Below are 23,849 nucleotides of genomic sequence, written 5' to 3'. Positions count from 1 at the left end.
AAAACACTCTTCTGTACATCAACCTTTATAAGAATAATTAACATTTCTATACATTGGATTTTTATCAGAGGACCCTTTCTTCTTCCCAGCTTTGTTTCTAGGAACAGTTTTTGGCCTTTTCGGTTTTCCGCGTTTTTTCAAGGGGGTTGCTTTTTCACCAACAAAGGAATCGGTAGAGCGCCGCTTGGTTTTCAATGTGGTATCAGCTCTGTCCTTAGGAGCACGAGACGAGCTTTTCGGTGGTGCTTTCCACTTCTCTCCGCAGCGCTTCACTCGTATCCTTCTTCCCATCAGAACAGTCTCGTTGAGTTTCAGAGCAAGGTGTACAGCATCCGTGTTCTACGCGAACAGTTTGAAAGTAGCATTACTTCCAGTTGATGGCTTTCAAATAAAATGTTGCCCTTAATTCTTCATAAGCAAGATTTTACAAGAGAACACTCAAACTGCTCTTATCAAATGACACGCCATCTCTGCCCAGGAACACCACACCCATGTAGCCCACGCTTTAAGGCAGATACTTGAAAATGGGCTACAAAACAGCTTACATGAGATGGAAAAGACAGAGGCAGAGAGATTGAAGGAGAAACGGGGGGGGGGGGGGGGGGGCGGGCACGGGGAAAGGGTATTGGACTGCAGGACATAAACTAAGGAAGATGAGGCTGGGAGACTGCCATGACAAAGCAAGCCGTACTGGATCCAAAACGGGGAGCCAGTAAGCAAATCACCTGCAAGGGAGATTTTTGACATGTTTTGACATGTAAGAAACATGAGAACATTGGTTAGACCAAGCAAACTCACCTGTCCCTCCGTTAAGTCTTTCCCTTCAAATTAATTTCTTTTACCCCAAAGTTTTACAGCTTTTCTTTGTACGCAACCTGAAACACTCTGCTTTGCTTTGTACCTGCTCTTACAGAATTGGCCTTCCAAGCTGCTTTTAACACACACAGCAATGCTACCGCTTAGTATCATATACAAATAAAAAAAAATTACTAAAGAAAAAATTTAAAAGGCTCTAAAGGCAAATCCCAATGCAGGTTTTGAAGACTTGCCGGTGCCCCAAACCCCACCATTCACACGTACCTCAAAGAGAACATAGCCGAAGCCTTTACCCAAGCCGGTATTTCTGTCTCTCACAATTCGCACTGCTACTACACCTCCACAGACAGAAAAGTGTTCTCGCACAGCATCGTCACTGATGTCTGCAGGCAAGCACAATGAAACATGCCTCCTCAGTCAGACACACAGCTTTAGAAGCCTGGCCCAAACCCAACTATTGTACCTGAACTGTAAATACAAACAAACATATATATAAAGGCTACACAAATATCAGTGGTTCAGAAAAATTCCAGCAAGTTAACAATGCAGACTTTATAAAGGGCTATTTGCTTGGACAGTTACCGATTCTCAGCTTTGAAAAGTACAACATAAATCACACAAAACAAGGAAGGCAAAGACCAAAATATATTTTTCAAATAATTTCTTTATGGTTTGAATGCAGTGGAAATTAAGATTTGTGCTATATTTTCATAGCTCCTTCTTATGCCAGAATCTCTAAGTATTAGTGCTGATGATAATGAGCTTGAGCTGGCAGCTCCTGAAGTCTAGTGCTCATTGACCAAGCCGTGGATTTTAGCTGAGTGGGGGAGAAGGGATTTACAGTTTCCAGCCACAGATGAGGTACAATTATTCTGATAACGGCTGGATGTGAGAGGCTTTCTCACGCTGGTGCCTATGCAAACCGACAAGTGTGACGTACCAAGTACAGGTTATTCTCTTTTCTGTATAGCTACACTTCATACTACGGTAAATCCCTTTACACAGATATAACCGCATCTCTAAGGGGCGGGGCTGAATTTAAAAGTACAGGTTTAAACACAGCAATGGGACTTAGATGTTCTGAGAAAAGTTCAAGCTGCTGAAGTCATTTTCAGAGTGCTGCAAACATCCAAACTGTTCTTTCTGCAGGATGCACTGAAGAACATATAGTACTGACACAAGCTCTACACCACAGGCACTAGTAACATTACCACAATCAGATTTGTCATCTGTCCAGACCTTCAGACAGGTCAAGGTTTAGGCTGAAGTCTAAAGCCTGTTTGTTTCGGCATTACTGGCAGCATGTCAGGCCACAAGCACCAGGCACACCTTCATCCTGTGTATTTACGCATCCGCACCACCCCCAAGTATGATGCTCGTCCCAAGCACCCTGAGTCCATTAACACCCTCATCTGGACCACGCCTGATGGCAATCCCTCAATCTTCTCTCCAGTCTACTCAAAAGAAGCTGAATATTCATCAAGCAGCGACCTCAACTACACAGTAACCGCCTCCATGCGGCTAATGACGATTGCCAACAGCTGCCTTGACACAGTTGCTCACAGATGGCATCAAAATGAGAAGCCATCACTATCTATCGCTTGGAAATAGCTCACAAACAGGTACCAGTACATGTTTAACATTCAGAAAGCTATAACATACGCAGTTGTCATATTTATTTAAAAACTGTCAAGCAACAACAAGAACTAAAAGTGCTTGCAGTTCTAGCTACAATAAAGAAAAAAATTAAGCTGCAGAACTTGCCAGAAACTTACAACCCCTTCAGGAGTTTCAGTTAAAAAAATAAAAATGGTATTTAAAAAAATCAATTCCAGCAAAAGATTTTTAGCTACCCTAAACATCAATAAATAAAACCTGCAATGTCAACATATTCCATAGATGTTAAGTAATGATGTCTAACAGCCCATTTTAGACTTACCATATGAGAGATTTCCCAAGAATACAGACCGTTTATTGTCATGCTAAAGAAAACAAGAGATACAAGACAGGAAGTTACCTGATGCAGAAAAAAACCCCGAAAAAACAAACACCACACTATAAAGAAGGCATTTTCTAGTCACATGTGTTACTTACTGAACTGCTTTTTGATGCAATGTCAACTCTGATGTGAAATCCACTAGCAATTTCTGTTCCATTTCTTTTGTAAGCCAAAAGAAAAACAGTTTTAAACATAAAATGAGTACACATTACTTAATTCACAATGTCAGTGCACAGCATTATCCCAAACACAAATTTACTTGGAAGTTTGAAAAAACACTTTATTCTGATTCAAGCAAAAGAGAATAGAGTTTAAATTTATCTGCAAATCTACCTCTTCAACAGGGAATGAGGAACAAAACTGAGACTTACGCCTTTAGAGCCTTAACAGCATCACATTCTTCCTTAAATACAACATAAGCATTAATGAACTTCGCATTAGGGTGCACCTTATGTCTGGAACATGAAAAAGACACATATTGTTTAAATAATTCTGATGGTGTGCAGTGCACAAGCACTTCTTGATAAACACGTTTACGCCTCCCCTTGTTTTGTGCACAGTAACAACTTCGTTTCTCTTAAAGATCAAGACTCCCTTATGTCCAAGGGAGTCCCACTGTACATCTTATATGTCCTATATATGCACCCTGATCAAGCTTCCTCGGCTCATAAACATATCCCAAGGAATTAAAGACTATTAACATCTTCCTCCTTCCTAAAATGTAAGAAACGCAACTTAATGAATTACCGGTACACCAAGTACATAATTCTTTTTCATTTGTTAAGAAAACTTATGTACACAAAGGTAACTACAAACGTCAAAGAAACACAAAATAAAAAAATTACTATAGCCAAACATGGAACAACCAACACTTAAAAATTATTTTTGCCTTGAAAAATAAAGCACAAAATTCACAAGAGGAACCTACTTTATTGCTGCTAACTTTTTGGATGAAGTATCTTCTGCTGGAATCTTTAAGATAAAAAAATCTTTAGTTAAGTGGGCCTAGCATCAATTTATCTCAAATATTTGTTCTTTAAGACAGAGAAATTCAAACCGGTACCATTCCCACCCAAAGCAATGCAGCCAGTACAGTGAGCAAATGACGGAAGTGGCTAGTCCTAGAGATGATCTAGAAAGAACTCAGATAGCTGGCGTTGACTTCATCTGTTAAGTTTCTTGAGTTCCAAGACTGTTGCCTTCAACTATTTTACAGCAAGCACTGACTTATAATCAATGTGTCTTTGCTACTATGATTTAAAGACAGGTAAGTAATACCTTAGCTAAACAAGCAATAATAAAAGCATTCTTCTTCCAGAGAGAATACAGCTCTGCTACTGCCAATTGGCCCTAGAGGAAGAGTAAAATGTGACGAAAGATGCATCTGTGGTGCCTCAGTGGTAAAATCTCCAAGGCTTTCTCTAATGGCAAACCACGCACACCTAAACCAGATTCTGAACTAACAAAGATAAAAGACCTTAGGAATACTACCCTTTGAGATCAAAAAATATTTTTTTTTATAACATTAAGAGAAAAGAACGTACCAAAGACCGGAATCGAATGGATTGTATTTGTCCGTACTCTTTAAAAAGAGATTTCACTGCCTAAACAGAAAATATCATAAATATTCAGTACATCTTTGCATCCTGGTAGTAAGAATTATTGTTGAGTATTTATCATTAAGATTGGTTTTACATTATTTTCATTTTAATTATACAAGGTCCGTTAAAGCGCTACTAAAATATGCAAGTAATTTGTAAGTGTTTCTGTGTTTCTTGTGCCAGCTTCTTATTCTACAGATGGCCAAAACTGAATTTGTACCCCTTACTATGGAAGAAGTTTATATTTCTTCCACAGTGTATATATAAAAGAAATATAAATTTAATATACTTTATACAACAATCTGAAGTATTACTTGCATTAAAAATTAGAAGCAGACTAACTTTGTAATTTATTTCTTATCTATTAAGTCACTGTTCATTGAAAAAAACCTAATCATTTCTACTACAGAAAGAACAACTGCATCCACTGCTGTAAAAAGCCTAACTGCAGTGAACAAAAGAGACTGCCTCTAATGGTTTCCGATAATGAGTGTTGTTCTCTACTTTCCCAAACCACCAATTTTAGTCAAAAATATGTGTGACTTCTCAGCTGGAAACATTCCCTCAAACTAAGGACTGCTGTAATTCTTCTCATTCCTTTAGCTGACAGAATCTGCTCACGTACCTGAACAGTACAGTTGACAGGCAAGTTTCCAACAAACACTGTTCTTCTGTTTACCGTCTCATCAGCCACCTTTTTTTTCTTTTGCTGTTTTACAGTTGTGCCTGTGTCTGAATCAACAGTTTTGGTGATGGCATGAGAGGCCTTTTTTTTTGGCTTCTTTTTGTTCTGAAACAGTTTTTGCTCTTCCTCGTCATCTGCCCGCTCCAAAGCGCTCTCTCTTATCAGAAAAAAGACAAGAAATGATAATTGGTGGTGGTGGGGGGAGTTTTGAAGGTCAAAGAATTAAAGCCTCCAAGATAAATGTTTCAACTTGCATTTTAGATCATGTTCAATGCAATATTTCAAATATTAATTTGCTTATTATGTATTAAACAAACGTATCTGACTGTTTGGTAATATGGAAAACTATTTGCTGTCCCCAAGGCACTGCATTCACTATTCAGTAGGAATAATAAAGAAGGAATTCAGAATTAAATAATTTGATTTCTAAAATTTAAGGGGGGTGGGGGGAAATCCTTTTCATAGCAGGATGGAACTAAGGAGAGATGTAATTGTTCCCAGTATCCAGGACACTCAGATCAATCCATCCTTTGGGATCCACCCGTGCACTAACAAATCTCTATCTATCCAAACTTGTCATAATAGCATAAAAAGTAAGCAGATCTGAAGAAACCTCTAGAAAGGTACCAACACCAAAACAGCAAACAAGTTTCATAGGCATGGAAGATGCAACAACGCACAGTGTCAGACCAGAGGGCAAGGGGTTAGCCTCAGGCTACAACCAAGCAAACTTCATTAGCCAAATTTCACTGTACAGAAACTAGCCTCCTGCCTGCACTGACTGCATCATGGTTAAACTCAGAGGACATAAGAGAACGGACGGTATAGTAGAGTAGTTCTGTGTCATTGCAGAGGACAAGCGTGGTTAAGGATAACCAGCTCTGGTACCTTAGACCTGCTCCAACTGCCTCTGCTCCTTTGACTGCAGGTCTCCTGGATAAAGGCGACTACAGTTAGAAAGCATCACACCATGCACAGAACTTTCTGTCTCCACCTACAACCTCTAGACCTGTTAGCTCTCCAACAGGGGATCTGCACTTCACATACCGAAAGAAGCAGCAATTATCTACTTCCTTTTGGGGCAGACTACAGAAAACTTTCACAATCTTGTTAAAAATAGTCTTCTTAAACACAAGGTTCAAGAAGAATAGAAGTTTATTGTTTCACTGAACTCATATGAAATCTCATGATTACTCTAGATATATTTTTTTAAAATCTTACTATAAAAAAATATTATTTACTCACCTGTTCGCCAGTTTTTTCTCTGCTTTTGAAAGTTCCTTCTTTCTGGCTTTCTTTGCTTTTACAGGAGGTTCTTGTGTGACTGATGAGCTCTGGTATTCTGACACTTCCTCAGCTTCTTCTGTCTGCTTTCTTTTCTTATTTCCCTTTAAAAAAAAATAACTTGAAAAACAAAATCCCAGAAACGCCCTACAGTTATTTTACATGTCGCAATTTATTTGAAACGCCACTAACCGAAGCCAAAACCTGCACGAAGCGGTGCTTCTGACACGCAGCCCTGCCAGCTCGCCCACCCGCCCCGGTCACGGCGCCCCCAGCCCCGGGGGGACAGCCCATCGCGACCTGCACTCGAGCCATTTACCACCCGTCCCCCCAGAGCAGGCACTCCCGACCGAGCGCCCCGGGAAGCCGCCCCCGGCCGTCATGCGGCCCCTCTCAGGCGCCAGCGCCGCCACCCACACCCCCGCCCCGGCAGCCCCCGGCCCTCCGGGGGCCAGAGCACCCGCCGCCCGCCCGCCCCCCGCGGCGGCCCGGCAGGAGCGCGGCACTCACCCCCCTCACGGCCACCAGCACCGGCGGCGCGGCGGCGGCGCTGAAGAGGCGGGCGAGCGGCGCGGCGGCGGCCCCGTCCGCCCGGAGGCTGCCGGCCACCTGCCCCACCACGTACTCCTCCGCCTGGCCCCCTCCCGGCAGCGCCGCCTCACCGGCTGCGGCCGCCCCGCCGCGGCCCCGCGAACGGGGAGGGCTAACGGTGGGGCCCCCCGCTGCCGGTGTGTCCGGGGCCCCCCCGCGGCTCCGCGCCCTGCCGCCGGGCCCTCATGGCTGCTCCGAGCTGAGGCGAAAGGGCTGCGACGCGTCACTTCCGGCTCCGTGAGGGACGGGACGGGTGCCGTGAGGGGACGCCGTGAGGGAAGGGGACGCCGTGAGGGGAGGCGGCGCCTCCTCCAGCCCGCTGCCGCCGCGGCGGTAAGCATACGGTGGGCGTGCGGGGCAGCCCGTGCGCCCGCCAACGCGGAAGCAACCGCCAGCTGGAGCCGCTGCACGCGTGCGGTGGTTGGGTTTTTGGCGGGAAATGGTGCGAGACGCTGCTGTGCTCAGCTCCGTCCGAGGCGGTCTCCCTCACAGTAACTTGTGTCTCCACAAATTATTCTGCCATTAGTTCCTTCTGGCTTCTCAAGCTGTTTCTACTCAGAATCACCTCAGTGCCTCAGAGTGCCGCAGGCAGCTAAAAAATTCACATCGCTGTTCCCTACAGAAAGAGGAACCTTTGCCCCGCTGCGCTGTGGAAGCACCTCTTAGGGCACCCTTTCGGTTTTGCCTGAATACACCCAACTATTCAGCCCCCACCCAGGGCTAAGTTAAAAAACCAACCAACAAACCAACCTCACCCACCCCCCCAGCGCACCAGTTCAGCTCTGTGCAGCACATTCTCCTGGTCCTTGAACGCAAATCCAATGGGAAGCGTCAACAAGGCCTTCGTGGCTCTTCCCAGCGCCATGCAAGGGCCCTGCTGAGCAAACGCCACCGCCGAGCCCAGCCCAAGCGGCACCCAGAGCCAGCCAGCGGGCCCCAGCCCAGGGCAGCACCGCCGTGACCACCACGCAGCCCTGCGGCTGCCCCAGGCCCGGCTGGCTGCCAGCAGCAGTAGCCCAGCACCTCCGGCCTCAGGCAGCCTGGCGCTCAGGTAGTGCTGCTGCTGGAAGACCGAAGTCTGTGGAAAAAGGCGTACTTACTCAAGCCATTTCACTGAGGTGGCACAATCGCCAGGGTGGGTGACCTAAACCCCTTAAGTTCACAGGCAGAAAGCATCCTTCTGGTGCTCGTGCAGCCCCTTCTGGAGTAGCTCATCTTGAGACAAACCTGGAAAAGGATGAGAAAGCACAACGGTGGGAGGAGTGTAAACGCCCAAAACTGAATGGGTCTCGTCTGAAATAGATTTGGTATGCATTACAAACAAAACCGGCTTATAGGAAGCGCACAGAGCCACAGGCAATTAAGCCATTATTGATTTAACAGTCTTTAGAAGTTATTAGACCACCAGAGAGATCACTCCAAAGCATCACTTGAGCAGTCAGTTTCCTTCTGGATCATTTCATCTGTACTTGGGATCCGCAGCAGGCTTTTAAAACTTGGAAGGATTTTTCGGATGAAAAATCCCTGAAACCCAGTACTTCTCAGGGCATTTGAGGACTGCAGCTGGGGGGACAGGAAAAGGAGGAAGCAGTCACACCTCTTCCCCCCAGCTTCGCTCTGTAGCCAGTAGAGGTAAATGCTCTGGACCATCTTGCTGCTGCAGTTTACACGGATAGGACTGGATAACTGTTCCAACTGGAAAAGACCCTTTCTTTGTTAGGTTAATTCTCAAACAGATTGTTTTCCCACCCAGGACATAGTGCAGCCCATGCATAAAGAAGTCTGATCTGTTACTAACTCTCTGAAATTAGGCACCTAATTGGGATCTCCTTTTAGACCTGCCTGTCCAGAATGTAATTGTACTGCTAGATGATGTGATAATAATTGGAAAGGCACCAAAAAATTACCAGGCACTTAAAAGGCTGAAGCAAATACTAACAGCGCTTCTGTTCTAACATTTTATGCACTTTTTGAACTGCCAGCATTAGCAGCTTTGTTGGCACCAATGTCCAATGGAAGGCAAAACAAGTAATCCAGCCATGGAATAAAGGTACCCAGGCATCCCACATCTGGCCATCTGGATGCTGCGAAAGATAGGGACCCTCACTGATGGGGTCAGCCCAAGAGACTACCCAAATTCTTAAAAACTGGCAGGTGGCTGCTGCACTACTTGTACTTGCTTTTCCAATCTACCTTCACACAATAGAGCAGTTTTGTAGGTGACACAGGAGGGACAGAACAGGCTGAACTATCAAAATACACCAAAATTACATTGGTCAAGTGTTCAGCTGGCTGATTTCTGAGACTCATAATTGCTGAAGCTCAACAAAAGGCACACAGCCTCCAGGAACTCTGCTAGAGAGTGAGCCTGACCCCTGTGGCAACTGTAAAATGTCATGGCACGGCGGAAACTACCCAGTAACAAGTACATACAAGCATTGGTAAATAAAGGGAGTTGGGAGCAATGCAGACAGCCTTCAAGTAAGCGTGCTTTCTCTTAGCATATGCAGATAGTGTACACTCTCAACTATTCTCAACATGATCATACGTAGGATATGCAAAACATTCTGTCGCTCAGCCAAGGTGTGAAGGATGAAGGAGGGGTAGTTACTTTGCCTTTCAGGTCATGGTCTGAGTGGGCACTCCAGTATGGGCACAGCCCAGCAATCACTGCTAGAGGGCAACTCTCAGCTTTAAATGTGGGTGTGCATGCCAAGCTGGGAGCACACCCACATTTAAAGCTGCATTACAATACATAACCTGAAAAGAAGCTCCGATTTCACTCACTGGAACATGGGATAAAATGGCCTGGCTAACAGTTTGCTGAAGATACCTTCGTTTGTAACCACTGGGACACATGTAATATGAACCTGGAGGGTACCATTTACAGACACACTTTACAGAAGAGGTGTAACATAAAACATCCAGAACAGATTTTTGATTTGTCATTAAACCGCATGAGAAGTACAACAAAAATAAAATAATCTCTGTGTTAAGGAAGAGCAAAAATCCTATTTATGCAGAAGTTCAGTTTGGGAGTGGGGAGGTAACTAACGATCCCCGTTTCAAATAAATAAATCCTCTCGTAGAACAGGAGAGTCAACACTTGTCACATCAAAGCAAAAAATGCTGGCACTAAAACTGAGAGCTGATCAACTACTAGTGAGTGGAGAGCTGAATTTTCTCTCGCTTGGCCAAATGTAGTTCTGTTAAATCAGTACCAGCTACGCCTACTGAGACCGAGGGGCAGAACTGAGCTATTACGACTCTTACCTGCTAAATTTAAACTTAAATATCCTCTGAGTAGCCCCACTGAAATAATTGAAATTACTCCTGTCAGTCTCAGATTGCTGGTAATTATTAACACAGTCAATGTTTCCAAAGCTTATCATCATTTGTTGTTTATCAGTCTCATCAGTAATCTATCATCTTGCAGGTGTAATAGTATTTCAGTCAACTGAACTACAGCCAGACACGATGTAAACAGATAACACTAAAAGTTTTATTCCAATTTCACTTCCACTGAATCTGAACTTGAGGCTGTTGATATCAGAAGCTGGCAAATCTCTTCAGGAGCTTGCTTTTACGTTTTCAAACTGCCTGAACTAACTGGAATCAAAATTCATCTTTTTCTCGATCGGCGCTGCCTTAAAGATGTCAGCGAGCGACGCTTTTTTCCCTTTCTGCTGAAAAAGAGGATGAATTTGAATTAATCAATAAAAGGAATATTAGGCCAATGTACCTGCTCTAACTTACTATATGCTTATTACACCATACCAAAGTTCATTTGCTAAACTGATTCTGCAGCTCAATGACACTTTAATGAACACACTATGGTTGCTTAATTAAACTGTTAGAAACAAAATCAGGGATTCACAAACTATGGCATTTTATTTCAGAGGCCTTTGCTTACATTTGTACAATATATTACATAATTCTCCATTTTCTGCAGAACCTAATATATATTTTATAGCTTTTTTCTATAAGCTTTTCCTTCAATGTTTGTCAACAAATTTTTACAGTCCTGTACAATTCTGAATACTCTGAAACCATTTTCAATAAAATCAGTTACCTTAAGCACACACTACGAAGACTGAAAATGCTTTTCTTAGAAAAGTCAAATGTAAAGGATTCTGACACTCTAGCATCTACAAACAAAATGCTTCGAATTCTTACATGTTGTATTGCCAGAAAACAAAGAAAAACATGCCAGCCCCTATTTCCCCAGGCAAAAGAAGTACACATAACTACAATTAAAACAGTAAAACAATCTGTACAATAAAGTACTGTGTATTAACAGTGCCAGGTATTAAATAGCTTGAATGAACACTTCCGCAATATACAAATGTCTTACAAAGGTATATAATTAACAGGAGAGAGCTTAGGATCCATACAACATAAAATCAATACAAGTGAAAACAGTTTGGAGTTGGTTTTGGAATTTGTACAAGGCATTTAAAAAATTAAATGTCTACCACTCAGCTAGCTATTTATTTTAAAAACAACTACCCTTTTGTGGCAGTGTTCATATCAGCAACCACAAATTATAACCTCACACCTTACTCCGTCTTGAAGTCCTCTCCTTGAAGCTCGTAATAAAATAAGCATTACAAATGAAATATTTGTTGCTTTAAGGGAAAAGAAACATTTACAAGAAAACACAAAAATATAACTGTTATAATCCATTATGAATAAATATACACTTTAAACTGGCTAAATACAATCTTTATACATTAAGATTTAATACAGTTTGTTAGCCATTTTCTTTCTTTTTCATAATGTATTTTATCAAAATTAAAAAAAAAATACTGTTTTATAGAAAAATGGCAAAGTACAGTAGTTTCATTCCAATTAATGGGTTCTTAAAACCCAGAGTAACCTATTTAAGCCTAATTCAAACCTGTAAACATTAGTCAGTCTTTTTTGTTTTTTAAAGGAATCCTCATATTTGGTTATCAGGACTGATGTCAAACATCCTACTAACTGCAGGTTTTGAATTGAATACATGTGCTTGACGTATACAATTAAAGCCACTATAAGGTGACTTAGCAGTTAAAAAACAATTAGCTTGTACAAATGAAAATAGGTTCAATATTTGTCATAAATAAATGGAAAAATATCAAATGTTCCAGCTTTAACAAAATACCAGGGAATACAGTAAGCCTTACCACATTTATTTAGATCAACCCAACAACTATATGCTTATTGTACTGTCTCTACAGGCAGTGAACAGCCTCCATTTGCCACAGTGGAAGGCCTTCGAGTCACTAGACTTACAATTCCCAGACAAGTTGGAAACAATTATTGCTTGAGGAAAAGCAGTTTGTTGTACTTTTTCTTCATAAAAGTGCACTTAAGTGCAAAGTTAGCTTGTCAAGAAACAATTTTAAATACAAAATAGTGCTTGTCTGAATTTTGTGCCACTGTGCAGTATAAAAAAAAAAGAAAAAGAAAAAAAAAAAAGAGTGGCCCTCAGCAGCCATTAAGTGCAAAGTGCTTTGGCAAGTCCTGCTGTCACCTGCACTCAACTGACATTCCATTCTGTGATGAACTTGACATAGATGGCTCTGCTAAGGTTAACATAACCGCAGCCGTAATGGAACTAGAGGAAGGTGATGAGGAGGAAGATGATGTAGTAGCAGCACCTGCACAGGAAGAAAAAACCCACAGGTCACAAAAATTTACAAATTAAGCAATAAAAATGTCTTCCCATTCAACAACAAGCATTGGTATATACTGACTCCAGCAACTAATGACTACTAGTTAAAAATAAAAAAGCCTCCATTCCCTAGGTTTTGTGGGAAGTACTCGAGAGGCAGCTTCGGCCATGTGCAAGACAGCACGGCATTGCCCCTTGCAGCCCTGGGTTACTGGCCACCTGGCTCAAGGGCCCAGCCAGAGGACCCCAGAGCTCAATCCTGACCTGCAAGCAGTCAGCTGTTCCCCTTCTTTCCTGTGGGAATCAGCACAGGCAAGGCCTTGTCCCAGCACTGAAACTGCACGTACACCCCGCTCCGGCTACCAAGAAGCAGCTGCAGCTCCTGTATGATAGCTGCAGCCGTAAAAATCTTACTACACACAGCATTTCAGTCTTTCTTCTTATACTCAGTAAGCTCTTAAATGTGCACATAATCAAGACATGGAGACTATAATCCTTTTAATGCTGTTAGAAGCTGGCACACTAGAACATTCACCAACATTCAGGGAAAGGAATCTAATTGATGGTCTGCCTTAAACTCATAAAATAAATCACTTATCCAAAGGGGAGAACACTAACTAGACACACAAGCAATAATATAGTAAATTACTGTGTAACTTAAAGTTTTAAGTTATTAATAACCTTACTTTGTTCACTGTTTAGAAAAGTTTATTTTTCTGTATAAAGTAGTTCTGCCTAAACAGAATGAAATAGATTGCATGCCTTTTTATTGTATTTCCCCCTTACACTGTCACCGGATATCTGAAATACGCCTTCTAAAGATCACACAATAACTGTATACAGTGTATTTAGAAAACAAATAAAACCACACGCCTAATGGCACACACCTCCGTAAAAACTACCCAATTGTTGTAGTATTGTGGTGTACCCCCCCCTCCCAATCCTGACCTTTTTTTTCCGTAAAACAATACTCAAATGATAACCACCAGTGGCAGTCGTAATGGAGGCGCCTGGTCATGATGGCTGTACCTGCTGGATTTGGGGGAGACAGATAACACAACAGCCAAGGGCTAATTTGAACAATGTGCCAGCTAACACTGCTGGTCAAACTCCAACTAAAGCCAAGTTTGAAAAAAACCTTAACTTCTGTAGTCAGTATGCAAGTATGACTACGAGTCAAATATTTTACTCCATAATTAGTGGACAGCCCAGGGCCCATTGAGCTCTCCTGCACAGCAGCAGGCGGAACAACAGGATGTCCGCTTGCACAGGGACACCTCTCAAGGTTATTCCTCGAGGTTCCTTGCTGCAACAGATTTTTGGTAATTGATTAACCACATGCTAAACTTTGAAATCTTAGCTGCTAAGTGGTATAAAGGATTGACTGTGCACATATAATACTCCAGATACGAACTGTTGACCCATTCTGGCTCTAGTTACACCTAAACTCCCCTCTGAGAAGGAGTTTAGAACGCAAGTGGCTCCCTTCTGAACCTCATCACTCAACGGGCGCATCTCCCTGATAGCTTTGTCTGATGCTGCCCTCCATGCAGAAAATAATCAAAGTGCACCTTGCCATCGAATCTCCTTAAACCACTGTAACATTTGCAATCAAACTTTGTTAAATCAGTGTTTTATACCAATAAACATATTGCTGCTTCTCTCTTACAAGCCACTCCTATCCGCAACACCACCTGAATAACGTGACAGGCGTTTTAGCTCTCTAGAAGTAGAATTTAGTTCCCAGCACTTACTTTCCCGCTCTTTTTTCTTTAAGCGCTTTCTTCTTCGGTCAATAGAAGCCACCTCAGATTTCAAGGACAGGTAATGTTTCCTGATTTCCTGCAATTTTTCTTGGAGAATTGTTATGCGCTCAGCGCTAGTAAATTTTCCAAGGTCAGCTGCAAGTTAAAATATCTTTGTTAATTATTGTATTGTAGCATTTCTTAAGTTTCTTAATTTCAGTGAAGTAGGAAGTACTCAGTGATGTAGTAGACAGCATGAGATGAGTAGATGATGTAGATGAGTAGACAGATGAGGTAGCAGACAGCAAAGCCAAGAAACACAACAGCTGCTGTTCATTACCACATACTTTGTTCGTTTTTTATTATTTTTTAAAATATACTACCACAGATACACCTTTCTTACTGTTTTTTTTAAAAGAGCTTGGAGAGGAAGAAATGCATACATTCCCCTCTCCACAGGAAGGAAAAAGAAAAAAAAAAGACAACCGGTGATTGAAAACATGGGGGCCAAAACTAGCTTTGAGCCTGTTGTTTATAAGTCCTTGCTAGAGCTCAGTTGGCCTAATACACCAGGAAGGTTTTGCCCGACTCGTTTCTTTTGTTACAAAACAAGTGGGTTTTGTCATATGGGATGGAAGTCCATGGCACACGGGCCACAGGAACCTCCTCACTGACATCCCACACAGGGGGAGCTCTCCACAGCATCCCACACAGTATCTCTAGTTCAGTCGCTTTCAGCCACACTGGAGACACTCCATTCAAAGACATTTTAGGATCATTTAAATGATCGTGGAGCACAGAATACACTTCATCAATCGATAAGGAAGGTAGCGCTAGAAGGACCAAAAGCCACAACTTCATTAAGCTGTGGTAAGATGAGGAAAGCTCAGAGACACTGCAAGTGTCTTAGACCTCTGCAGCAGCAGGAAATGTGTTAATAGCACTCCAAACTCCAACTTCTGCCAAGGAAATTTAGCACAGGCAAGGTAGCCAAGGCATAAAGAAAGAGCAAAAGCTCTTTAAATGTGTTGCACAGGAAATCTGCCCAAAAAATCTCAGCAGGCCAGTAAATGACAATGAAGACATATTACATTACACAGTCCTGAAAAGCAGCAGAATGTAGCTTGACTGTGAAGAAGTATCAGGAGAAAAATACTTTTAAAGTAGAGTAACAGTGAGATTCAGGGCTGGAGAGAAAAAAAAAACCCAAATAAAACGTAACAACAATGCAGGGTCAGATCTTTCACTGCAGAAACAGCTGGTTAAGTAAAGAATTCCCTGGGCGTCAAAGAACACCGCTGGCAAAAAAAAAAATAAAAATCCAGCAGATGTGTCTGCATAGGTGCTGTGCCAACTCTTTCTGTTCCACTTTATGTGCAACAGCAGCCTTCACACAGCCTAGGACAGAGCACAGAAAAGCACAGAGCATAATGCTCTTGAGAACTTCAGAAGCCTGACATACACTAAGGTCATCTGTGAATACTGAATGAGATGTTACGGATTACTACAAGAAGTAATTTATATCAGTCACACCCACAGTTCCGTTTGACCTTTAAAAGCAAAGAGAATGCAACTCATGCAATGCTATACACCCATGGTTGGCACTAGGGACAACAATTTATTGGTGACTAGACAATTAATACCCAGATGCTATAAAAAACAGGACTAAAAATTAGTACGTTTTTGTTTTTAAATAATTATTTTCAATTGTTTTCTTATTGTTACATTGAGGAAGAAGGCTTCAATCACCTAATGTTTTACCTTACTTCTCTTTTCTCCCTGCTGCAAATAACACTACAATAGCATACGCACACACACAGAGGCAATTAACACATTGCATTAATAGAGGCATTAACTAGCTACTGAACCGTTTTTCAGATAGGAAATATTTGATCCTTTCAACAGTGCTCACCCCTAGCTATACGTGTATGTGTAGCTGAATGACACAAACGCACTAGAAATTCTATTACTAAAACAAGTAAACATGTCCTGGTCACGGGAGGCAAAATGGAAAGGGGAAAGCTACAAATCCAATCCTGTTAAGTGCCTGAACAGGACTAGAGAATGAGGAATAAAAGAGCAAGAGAGTACTACAACACGAGAAGTACATTACAGTAGAACACATGCCAGAATGACAGGTCTGCACAGGCACGAAACAGCAAGGTGAGTTGCAGTAGCTGTATATTAAAACAGTATTGGAAGGGTGCTATACAGGTAGTTTTCCTGCCACTGCAATGCAACACAACCGAAAGACAAACACAAAAAGAAAAAAACCCAACCCCAACCATTTTTTTTAAAAAATAATTAGGCTTTCTCCACACCCAGTAAGGCAAGGCTGAGGATGGCATAATTTTAGGGAAACCCCAAAATACACAAAAATTCACAAAAGCCTTCTTACTCTATACCACCCGGACTACACTAGGTGTGTGTTTTGAGACCGTGGCACACTTCACCATTTGAAAACTCCATTTGTAAACTTTGGGCAAACGATTATTCTGTTCTTTGAGATCAGACTCTTTCTCTCCATTTTTCCCACATTTCCCTGGAGATTGTGTTCTTGCGGGTGATTTGGTTTGGTGAGTTTTCATGCCAGTAGAAACCGATTTTGCTGACTGAGACTTGGACACACTTTCACCAGCAGATAGCTCTTCACTGTCACTGCTGTTTGCTGAAGAAACAAGAAGGTAGGTTGTTACAAACCAAAGCAACTTTCCTGCCCAAACCGAAGCTTATCAGAACCTACCCCTGTGCTAATTTTCATGTAACAGGAGTTCGACCAAGATCCTTTTACTCTAAAATTATATAATCCATCCTGGTATAGAAGCTTGGCACACCGCTCTTTGCATCACTAGTGCCTAAACACAGGACCACAAAACTGGTATGTAATGGGGCCCCTCTAATTCTGGCAGGCTGCAAAAGGGGAACTTTGCATTGGAAACACTGTCCAGTAAGTTGCTGTGCAGGTAGATTCATAGCTATTATGTGGACTTGTATGAGCCAAAATCCTGGAGCCAGAGGACGGATAAAACGTACCAGACTGTGGCTCCACAATCCGTCCTGAATATTTAATGTACATTTGCTGAAAGTGGGTGTCTAAGCCCATGAGGGAGCTGAGCAGGGACTTCTTCTTGTTAAGGTGCTTCTTGAATACAATCCGACTGCTCAAGGTCTGTACAGGGAAAGTGCACTCTGCTCTCCGGAATGGTTCAAGACAGCATCACACTTGCTGCTTTAGAACCATATCCACCAAATAAATTGCCTACATTAGAAAATAAGGCAAAGAGCAGTCCAGTGTGTCAATGTGGGTGCAAAAATTATCACAGTATTTCTGTTTACAGGGCTATACTTTTTCTAAAACAGTTAGCGTGACTGATTGTTATGTCCTATCTCCTGTTTATCTTTTTTTACATTAATTTCTAAAATGGCAAGCGATATATACAATCTCTATCCTGTTTTAGAGCTAACAGTTACAGAGAAACTTTTCACTGTACCCTAGGACATGTACAGCAGAAATAAGAGTAAACAACTGGCCTTTTTCTTTGCGTTATGTCACCTTTATTTTAGGTTTTTTTGTGCCAAAATGACTAGCAACAATCTGAATTCACGCATCTACAAAAATACTCAAACACGATAGATGATCAATTTCTTGAGCCGTAGAAAAAAAAAATTTCAGCTGACATAAATCAGAGGAACATCACCTCACACTGAAAAAGTTTTAACTATAAAGCAACAGGCTGAACTCAATGCAGTTTTCTAATCAAACCGCACAAAGGAAAGTAACGATTTGTCTAAAAGACATGATTTATGAGTAATGATTGAAAGGATGAAGCTTGATTAGCATTACAAAAATAAAACTGGGGTGGAAGCAGGAGCAAGGGATTATAATTCAACTAAAGTCTAATGAAGCACTGGAATAAATAAAATGCTAGGGAAGCTGCAGGATCTCCATCATGGAGTTGTTTTTAAAACCATGTTCAATTAATATTTATCAAGAGAAATAATCCCTTAGTTGTACCTGCCCTAGCTGCTGACAAACAAACCTTAAAGTCTCTTTTAGTTCTGTTCTTTATGATCTGATCATCTACACTGCAGAAACCAGACATCAAAATACATGTGGTATGAAAGAATTTGGCTGGCTGCAGAGCTGCTGTTGTCTGCTGGCTTAATGCAAAGGCAGAGCTGAAGCTGCCACAAAGCATCTTTACTGGTACACCTGAATTTTGCAAAAAAACATTTTTGCTCACAACTGACTCCTACCATTTTATCTATTTATGAAGTCTAAGAAAAAGAGTGGGTACGTACCAAGGATTGTACATGTACAAGTAACAATCTAGCTTTGAAGTGCTTGCATCCTGACAAAGACATACACTGAGGAAAAAGGGATAAATTCACCAAATCAAGGGAACAATAGCAAGGCTAAAAATGGGTGTATTAGTTCTGCAAATTCAGTTTGTTTTGTTACTTTAATTCCTGGGGTGAGGGAAGGAATAAGGATTATGGAAAGAAGAGATTAGCGAAATGGAATTAAAAAGGATGAGAGAATGTGAAGAGGAGATCAATGAACATGGACGAAGGGGTGGGGTGAAAGCAATGGATGGAACCAGACCAGAAAGTACAGACTTCTAGGAAAAACTGTTAAAAGAAAGGTGAGGGGGAGGAAAAGAGGAAAAAGGCATAGCATATGCTTTCTATCCTTGCTTTAACTGCATATTTTTACAGCTATCCTCCTGGCTTCACTCTCTAGTTGACTGTTCCCTATATTTTTTATTAACAGTGAGATGAGGCAGTAATCCATCTTGCTGTCTTGTGAACATGTGTGCGTGTCTCTCTAATACACCTCTACTCTTATTAATTTTTCCCAGTACTGTTGTTTCTATTCAAATTAGCCTCTACAATTACAAAAAAGCTGCAACAGCTGCATTATGTACTGAAGATGTAACACATACAGGAAGACAGCAGAGCCTGCATTCCTCTGGAATTATTCTCGTATTTGCTACTGGAAGAGATATTAACCTCTAAAAACTAACCCTGACAGAAAACACGAGTATCATTTCATTCACGTCCCAGTCTCTCTCTAAACATGCACGTATCATGCCACAGAGATTCTTCTCCAATTCTACCAAGTGTGAAATACTTGCTGTTCTTGGCTTCCTGAATTACACGATATTAAGGACCTCGTAGACAATAGGCCCAGAAATAACACAAGGCATTTAAAAACACTTTGGCATTCAGCAAGAGTAGTTTCTTCATTTAACAGTCTTAAGAATTCCCTGCTGAGAACATTTGTCCTAACACATTTTCTATTTCCAGACTTCATCTCCTACAATCGTTCACACAAATGACACAGTACTTTCACACATTGATTTCACCACTGAGCTGCTGTACTTACTAGTTTACCTCTTCTTTTTGTTGTTCACAGATGTTTTGTGGCTTCCCCTCCCCGTTCTGCTTTTTTGGAGGAGCTGCCTCCTCCCTGAGCATCTTTAAGTCTTTTTTTGCCGTACAGCTGTAGTGAAGAAAAAAATAAAAATACTTGCACTTCATGTGTTTTTGTCAAAAGCATTCTAAAAAACATCACTTCAGAGCTTAATCTGTAGACAACAATGCAACTGTTCCTGCCTATCCTTAATGAGGCTCAGCTTTCTACTTAGACTGACAAGAGGAGGTGAAGGAGGATAAAGGCGGACAAAATTTGTTGGTTAGAGTGCACGTGTAAGATGATTATTTAATTAATTTGCCCATATGCATCATTAGAATTTCTCTTGAACCACATGGATTTTTATTCGTTTTAATCCTGTAAATTAAATGAGAACACATTTATTTGAAAAACTTACGAAGAACTACTGGCACTGAAAAATGTTCAAAAAAAGCCTGTCACACTTGGAAGTTGTGAGAAAAAAATGAAACTATCACTTGTGATCAGTAAATACATTAACTGGAAGTATAAAAAAAATCTTAGACAGTGTTAAAAAAAAAAACCAACTAAAAAAAGGCAAACAAAAAAACCCAAGGAAAAAGTCTACTGGTATTTGTGACTACAAGGGGGAAAAGTAGAAATGGAAGATAAAAGAATTTTAGTACATCTGTTAGCAGAACAAATTTAGGACAAATGTTCAAATGTTGTCCCACTACCACCTGACTTACAGATTAAAATTACTCCTGTAACAAAACCATTATATTAAGAAACCCAGTTTTCTAAAACAGGCTGCATGCTGACAAATTCAGGGAGGAAGTTAAAAGTCTAATGCATTAAAAGTAATATTGTGCAATAGCGTAACGTTTTTTTCATGTGGCAATACTTTCCTTTTATATAAAAAAAGCAAACAAGTTCTAAACCTACACATCTTTAATTAACAAAGCAGCACAGGTATATTTAGTGAGGGCTACACAGTCACCTCTTCCAAACTCTCTTTGTTTAATGAAACACATTTTGTTGCATTCTTTCAAAATAACAATTCAAGCACAATGATGAAGGTAAAACGCCTTAAGGGCATTTTGTGAAAATTCAGTTAATTATTAACTGAAATCTGCTGAGATGAAGAAACCACTTCTGTCATCTCAGGATTATATTCAGACATGGTCTGGGGTTTTTTTCCTTTGTATTATGATTTTTTTAGGCATTTTAACACAGTGAAAGTAGCTGTGTTTTTGATGGAACTGTAAAAGAGCCAGTGCCTTTCACAAGGCTTTTGGACCCAGCCTTGCAAGCAGTTAAAAAGCAGGCAGCAGTGACATCACGTGCACAAGTGCTGGCAGTGTTTACTACCCTGTTCTCTAGTGGTCTCAGGAGAGGAACTTCAATCTGCAAAATCACATCTGAAAGCAAAATACAGCTCATAAGGTCAATGCTTGTTATCATCTTGACTTGTTTGGGTTTTTTTAAACATTAATTTAATAGGAAGAAAGTTTGAAACGGTTGCCTAAGCCTGCAGTAATTGGCACTTTCTCCCCCCAGATAAACACCTTACTGAGAATGGAAGTTTTAAGTACGAAACAGCATCTTCTATTTGTAAGCAAGGTACTCAAGATGTATCCATCTTGCTATAATAAATATTCCCTATACAATGTATTACAGTTTGCTCTGGGCTCTTCTTGCCAGGTCTAGTATAAACTTTATTCTTACATACTTTATTGCTTATTGAAACCATGACAATTCCTAATGAACGGGCAAGAAACTTCCTGGCAGACTATATTTTATTCAGTAGATGATTATGCCATTTCCAGACATTTGCAGTAGGCAGCAGGCTACTACTTCCTCCAGTAACTAACTTTCCAGCAGTGTAACCATTAACAGAATAAAAATACATCAGCAATGCTAAAGTGAGAGCTGGTTAGGTTGAAGACAGCTCTGTTTACCCTTTCCTTTACCTTTTTCAGTATGCTCTGGCTCTGGTTGATTACTACTACTGGAGCTGACGCTGGCATCAAAGCCTGTTGGAGAAATATTCCCCTCAGACTGGAGGTCTTGCAGCTCCCCTGCAACACTGTCCACCTCTATTGTGCTATCTGTTTCACTTTTAATGCTTCGTATCTCTTCCTGATTTGGCGGCAGCATCTCAGAAACAGTGACACTGGACTGATGTCTGCTGGACTCCGTCACGGTTACAGATGAAGGTGATTCAGGAGTAGTAGGAGGAGTATTCAGCACTGAATTACTGCCGCTGCTTGGAAATTCAACCTTCTTTTCACCCACTTCAGTCGGTTTCTCCTCAACAGGTTTAACATCCACACTAGCTGGCAAAGATTTTTCAAGTTCAGAGCTAGGCAAAGAGATGTCTTCTTCTGCAAGAGTCTGAAGCTGCTCCTCTGCTGCAGCATCCTCAGGAGCAGCATGTGGAGGGGAGGCAGCAGCTTCAGTGTCAGAGTCCGAGAACAGCTCCTTCAGCGTTTTCTTCGGCCATTGTCCCTGAATACTTGACCAGACATCTTTTCGATCCTTTGCTCTGGTGTTCTGAAGTCTTTCATCTGAGTTATTGAGAAGCTTTATTCTTTTCTCTCCCACTTCAGAAAATCCTGAGTAGAAAGTACTTGTCCGTAAAGACTTCCTTTTCTCTTCTAGGCCATTATACTTTTTAGTTGGAGTGATTTTCAGTTTAGATTTTTCTTCCTCATCTTCATCTGAGGAGCTGTTACTGCTGTTTTCTAAACTAAGGGAGTCTTTATTTTTGGGCTTCTCATCCTTTCTGTTAGGTGACACAGTCTTTAAGGAGTCCTCTGCAACACAGTATCTTCGTTTACCACGTTTTACCTGTGGTTTTGCTGTTTTATCTACCACCTCTTTTTTTACATCCTTTCTCTTCTTTGCAGCTTCATCCTCTCCATCGGAGTCAGTATCTTCAGATAACTCTTCCATCTCTTTTCGCAATCCTTCAGGAGATTTGGATCCCGACTTGGGCACTACAACATCTGTCAGAGCTTTAGTTTCTTCTGGGAGGGATGAACCACTCTGTTCTTCTTTTAGACAGAGTTCGTTTTTATCTTGGCTTACAGCTTCATGTTGAGATTCCTCCTTGCCATCAGCATGTACATTCGGGGCACTTTGGTCATCATCCTGCTCACTATCATCAGAACTTTCAGAGGCTAATTAAAAATAAATAAATAAATAAATAAATAAATAAATAAATAAAAAGCCAAAGGCGGGGGGGGGGGAGGAAGAAAAGTTTGTCTTCATTCTGGTTACAAAGGTTTCTTAAAAAAACGACTAAAGAAAACTGTACAGATATGAACACATGCTACAGGGATCTCTAGTAGTGCATGTTTTAAATTGTACCTCCTGAAGAATTCGAAACCTTATTTCCTGTTCTAGTAGAAGGTACAAAGGCTAGATCGGAAACTAGGAATATTCTTTATTATACAGTACATCAGGAATTTCTGAAGAGGTCAAGACAGCATAGAGTGCATTAATCCAAAAAATACAAACTTCTGCATAACTAACCAAAACAGAAGTTGAAAAATGTGTTTAACATAAAAACTCTATTTCTGATGGGTTACAAATACTACCATTATCTGCCTTTTCCCAAACCCCAGAACAGAGACACTATTTTCCCTGGAGAATCCACTCTGTCTAAAGGACAGAACACCAGAGACACTGGATAATCTCTAACAAACTAACCTGATCACCTGCCTGGAAAAATGAAGGGAAAGCAATAACGAAAGGCACCTGGAGAAATATATGAACAGTTAAGAGTGTAGGACAACAGTAAGAAAACTCAGGGTCAGGAATAAATAAACTGAGAAAAGAAGAATAAAGATATAACGCCCATTTAATGGGGAGAGATAGGGATACAAGGAGAAACAACAAAAACTGGCTGAAATACATGGTTAACTCCTTGATTTGTAATTCATCCATTTTTGCTGACATAGCCAGTTTAACTCTTCTCTTCCTACTGCCCTTCTCATTCTCAATTCCTCACTAAAACTCACCACCTCTTTAAAGATAACAATGTAACCAATGACAGAGAAGAAAAGC

At 41.1% G+C, this 23,849-nt stretch overlaps 2 protein-coding genes across 7 annotated transcripts in view; both read right to left on the bottom strand.

Moving 5' to 3' along the window:
* Positions 1–9: 9 nt before the first annotated feature.
* RBM34 (RNA binding motif protein 34) lies at positions 10–19,861 on the bottom strand. Its single transcript, XM_037391720.1, has 14 exons — positions 19,778–19,861; positions 17,414–17,549; positions 16,869–17,048; positions 14,390–14,536; positions 6,896–7,158; positions 6,347–6,489; positions 5,042–5,258; positions 4,360–4,419; positions 3,744–3,787; positions 3,187–3,270; positions 2,911–2,974; positions 2,756–2,798; positions 1,081–1,199; positions 10–339 (listed from the first exon to the last, which is right to left on the bottom strand). Exons 1-14 carry the CDS (start codon positions 19,859–19,861, stop codon positions 19–21), a joined length of 1,905 nt encoding a protein of 634 aa, XP_037247617.1. The 3' UTR covers positions 10–18.
* The window catches only part of ARID4B (AT-rich interaction domain 4B), a 94,135-nt gene continuing 80,742 nt past the window's right edge, over positions 10,457–23,849 (bottom strand). For all 6 annotated transcript variants that reach the window (XM_037390806.1, XM_037390805.1, XM_037390808.1 and 3 more), the window contains 5 exons: positions 21,749–22,960; positions 19,770–19,886; positions 16,827–17,048; positions 14,390–14,536; positions 10,457–12,621 (listed from right to left, as the gene is read on the bottom strand). In XM_037390806.1, coding sequence (XP_037246703.1) covers positions 19,864–19,886; positions 21,749–22,960 — 1,235 coding nt within the window. In that variant the 3' untranslated portion in view covers positions 10,457–12,621; positions 14,390–14,536; positions 16,827–17,048; positions 19,770–19,863. The remainder of the gene's footprint in view (positions 12,622–14,389; positions 14,537–16,826; positions 17,049–19,769; positions 19,887–21,748; positions 22,961–23,849) is intronic.

Source organism: Falco rusticolus, chromosome 6, assembly GCF_015220075.1.
Source record: "Falco rusticolus isolate bFalRus1 chromosome 6, bFalRus1.pri, whole genome shotgun sequence".
Classification (NCBI taxonomy): Eukaryota; Metazoa; Chordata; class Aves; order Falconiformes; family Falconidae; genus Falco; species Falco rusticolus.
Note: the sequence above shows the minus strand (reverse complement) of the source record. Positions and strands in the feature narration are given on the sequence as shown.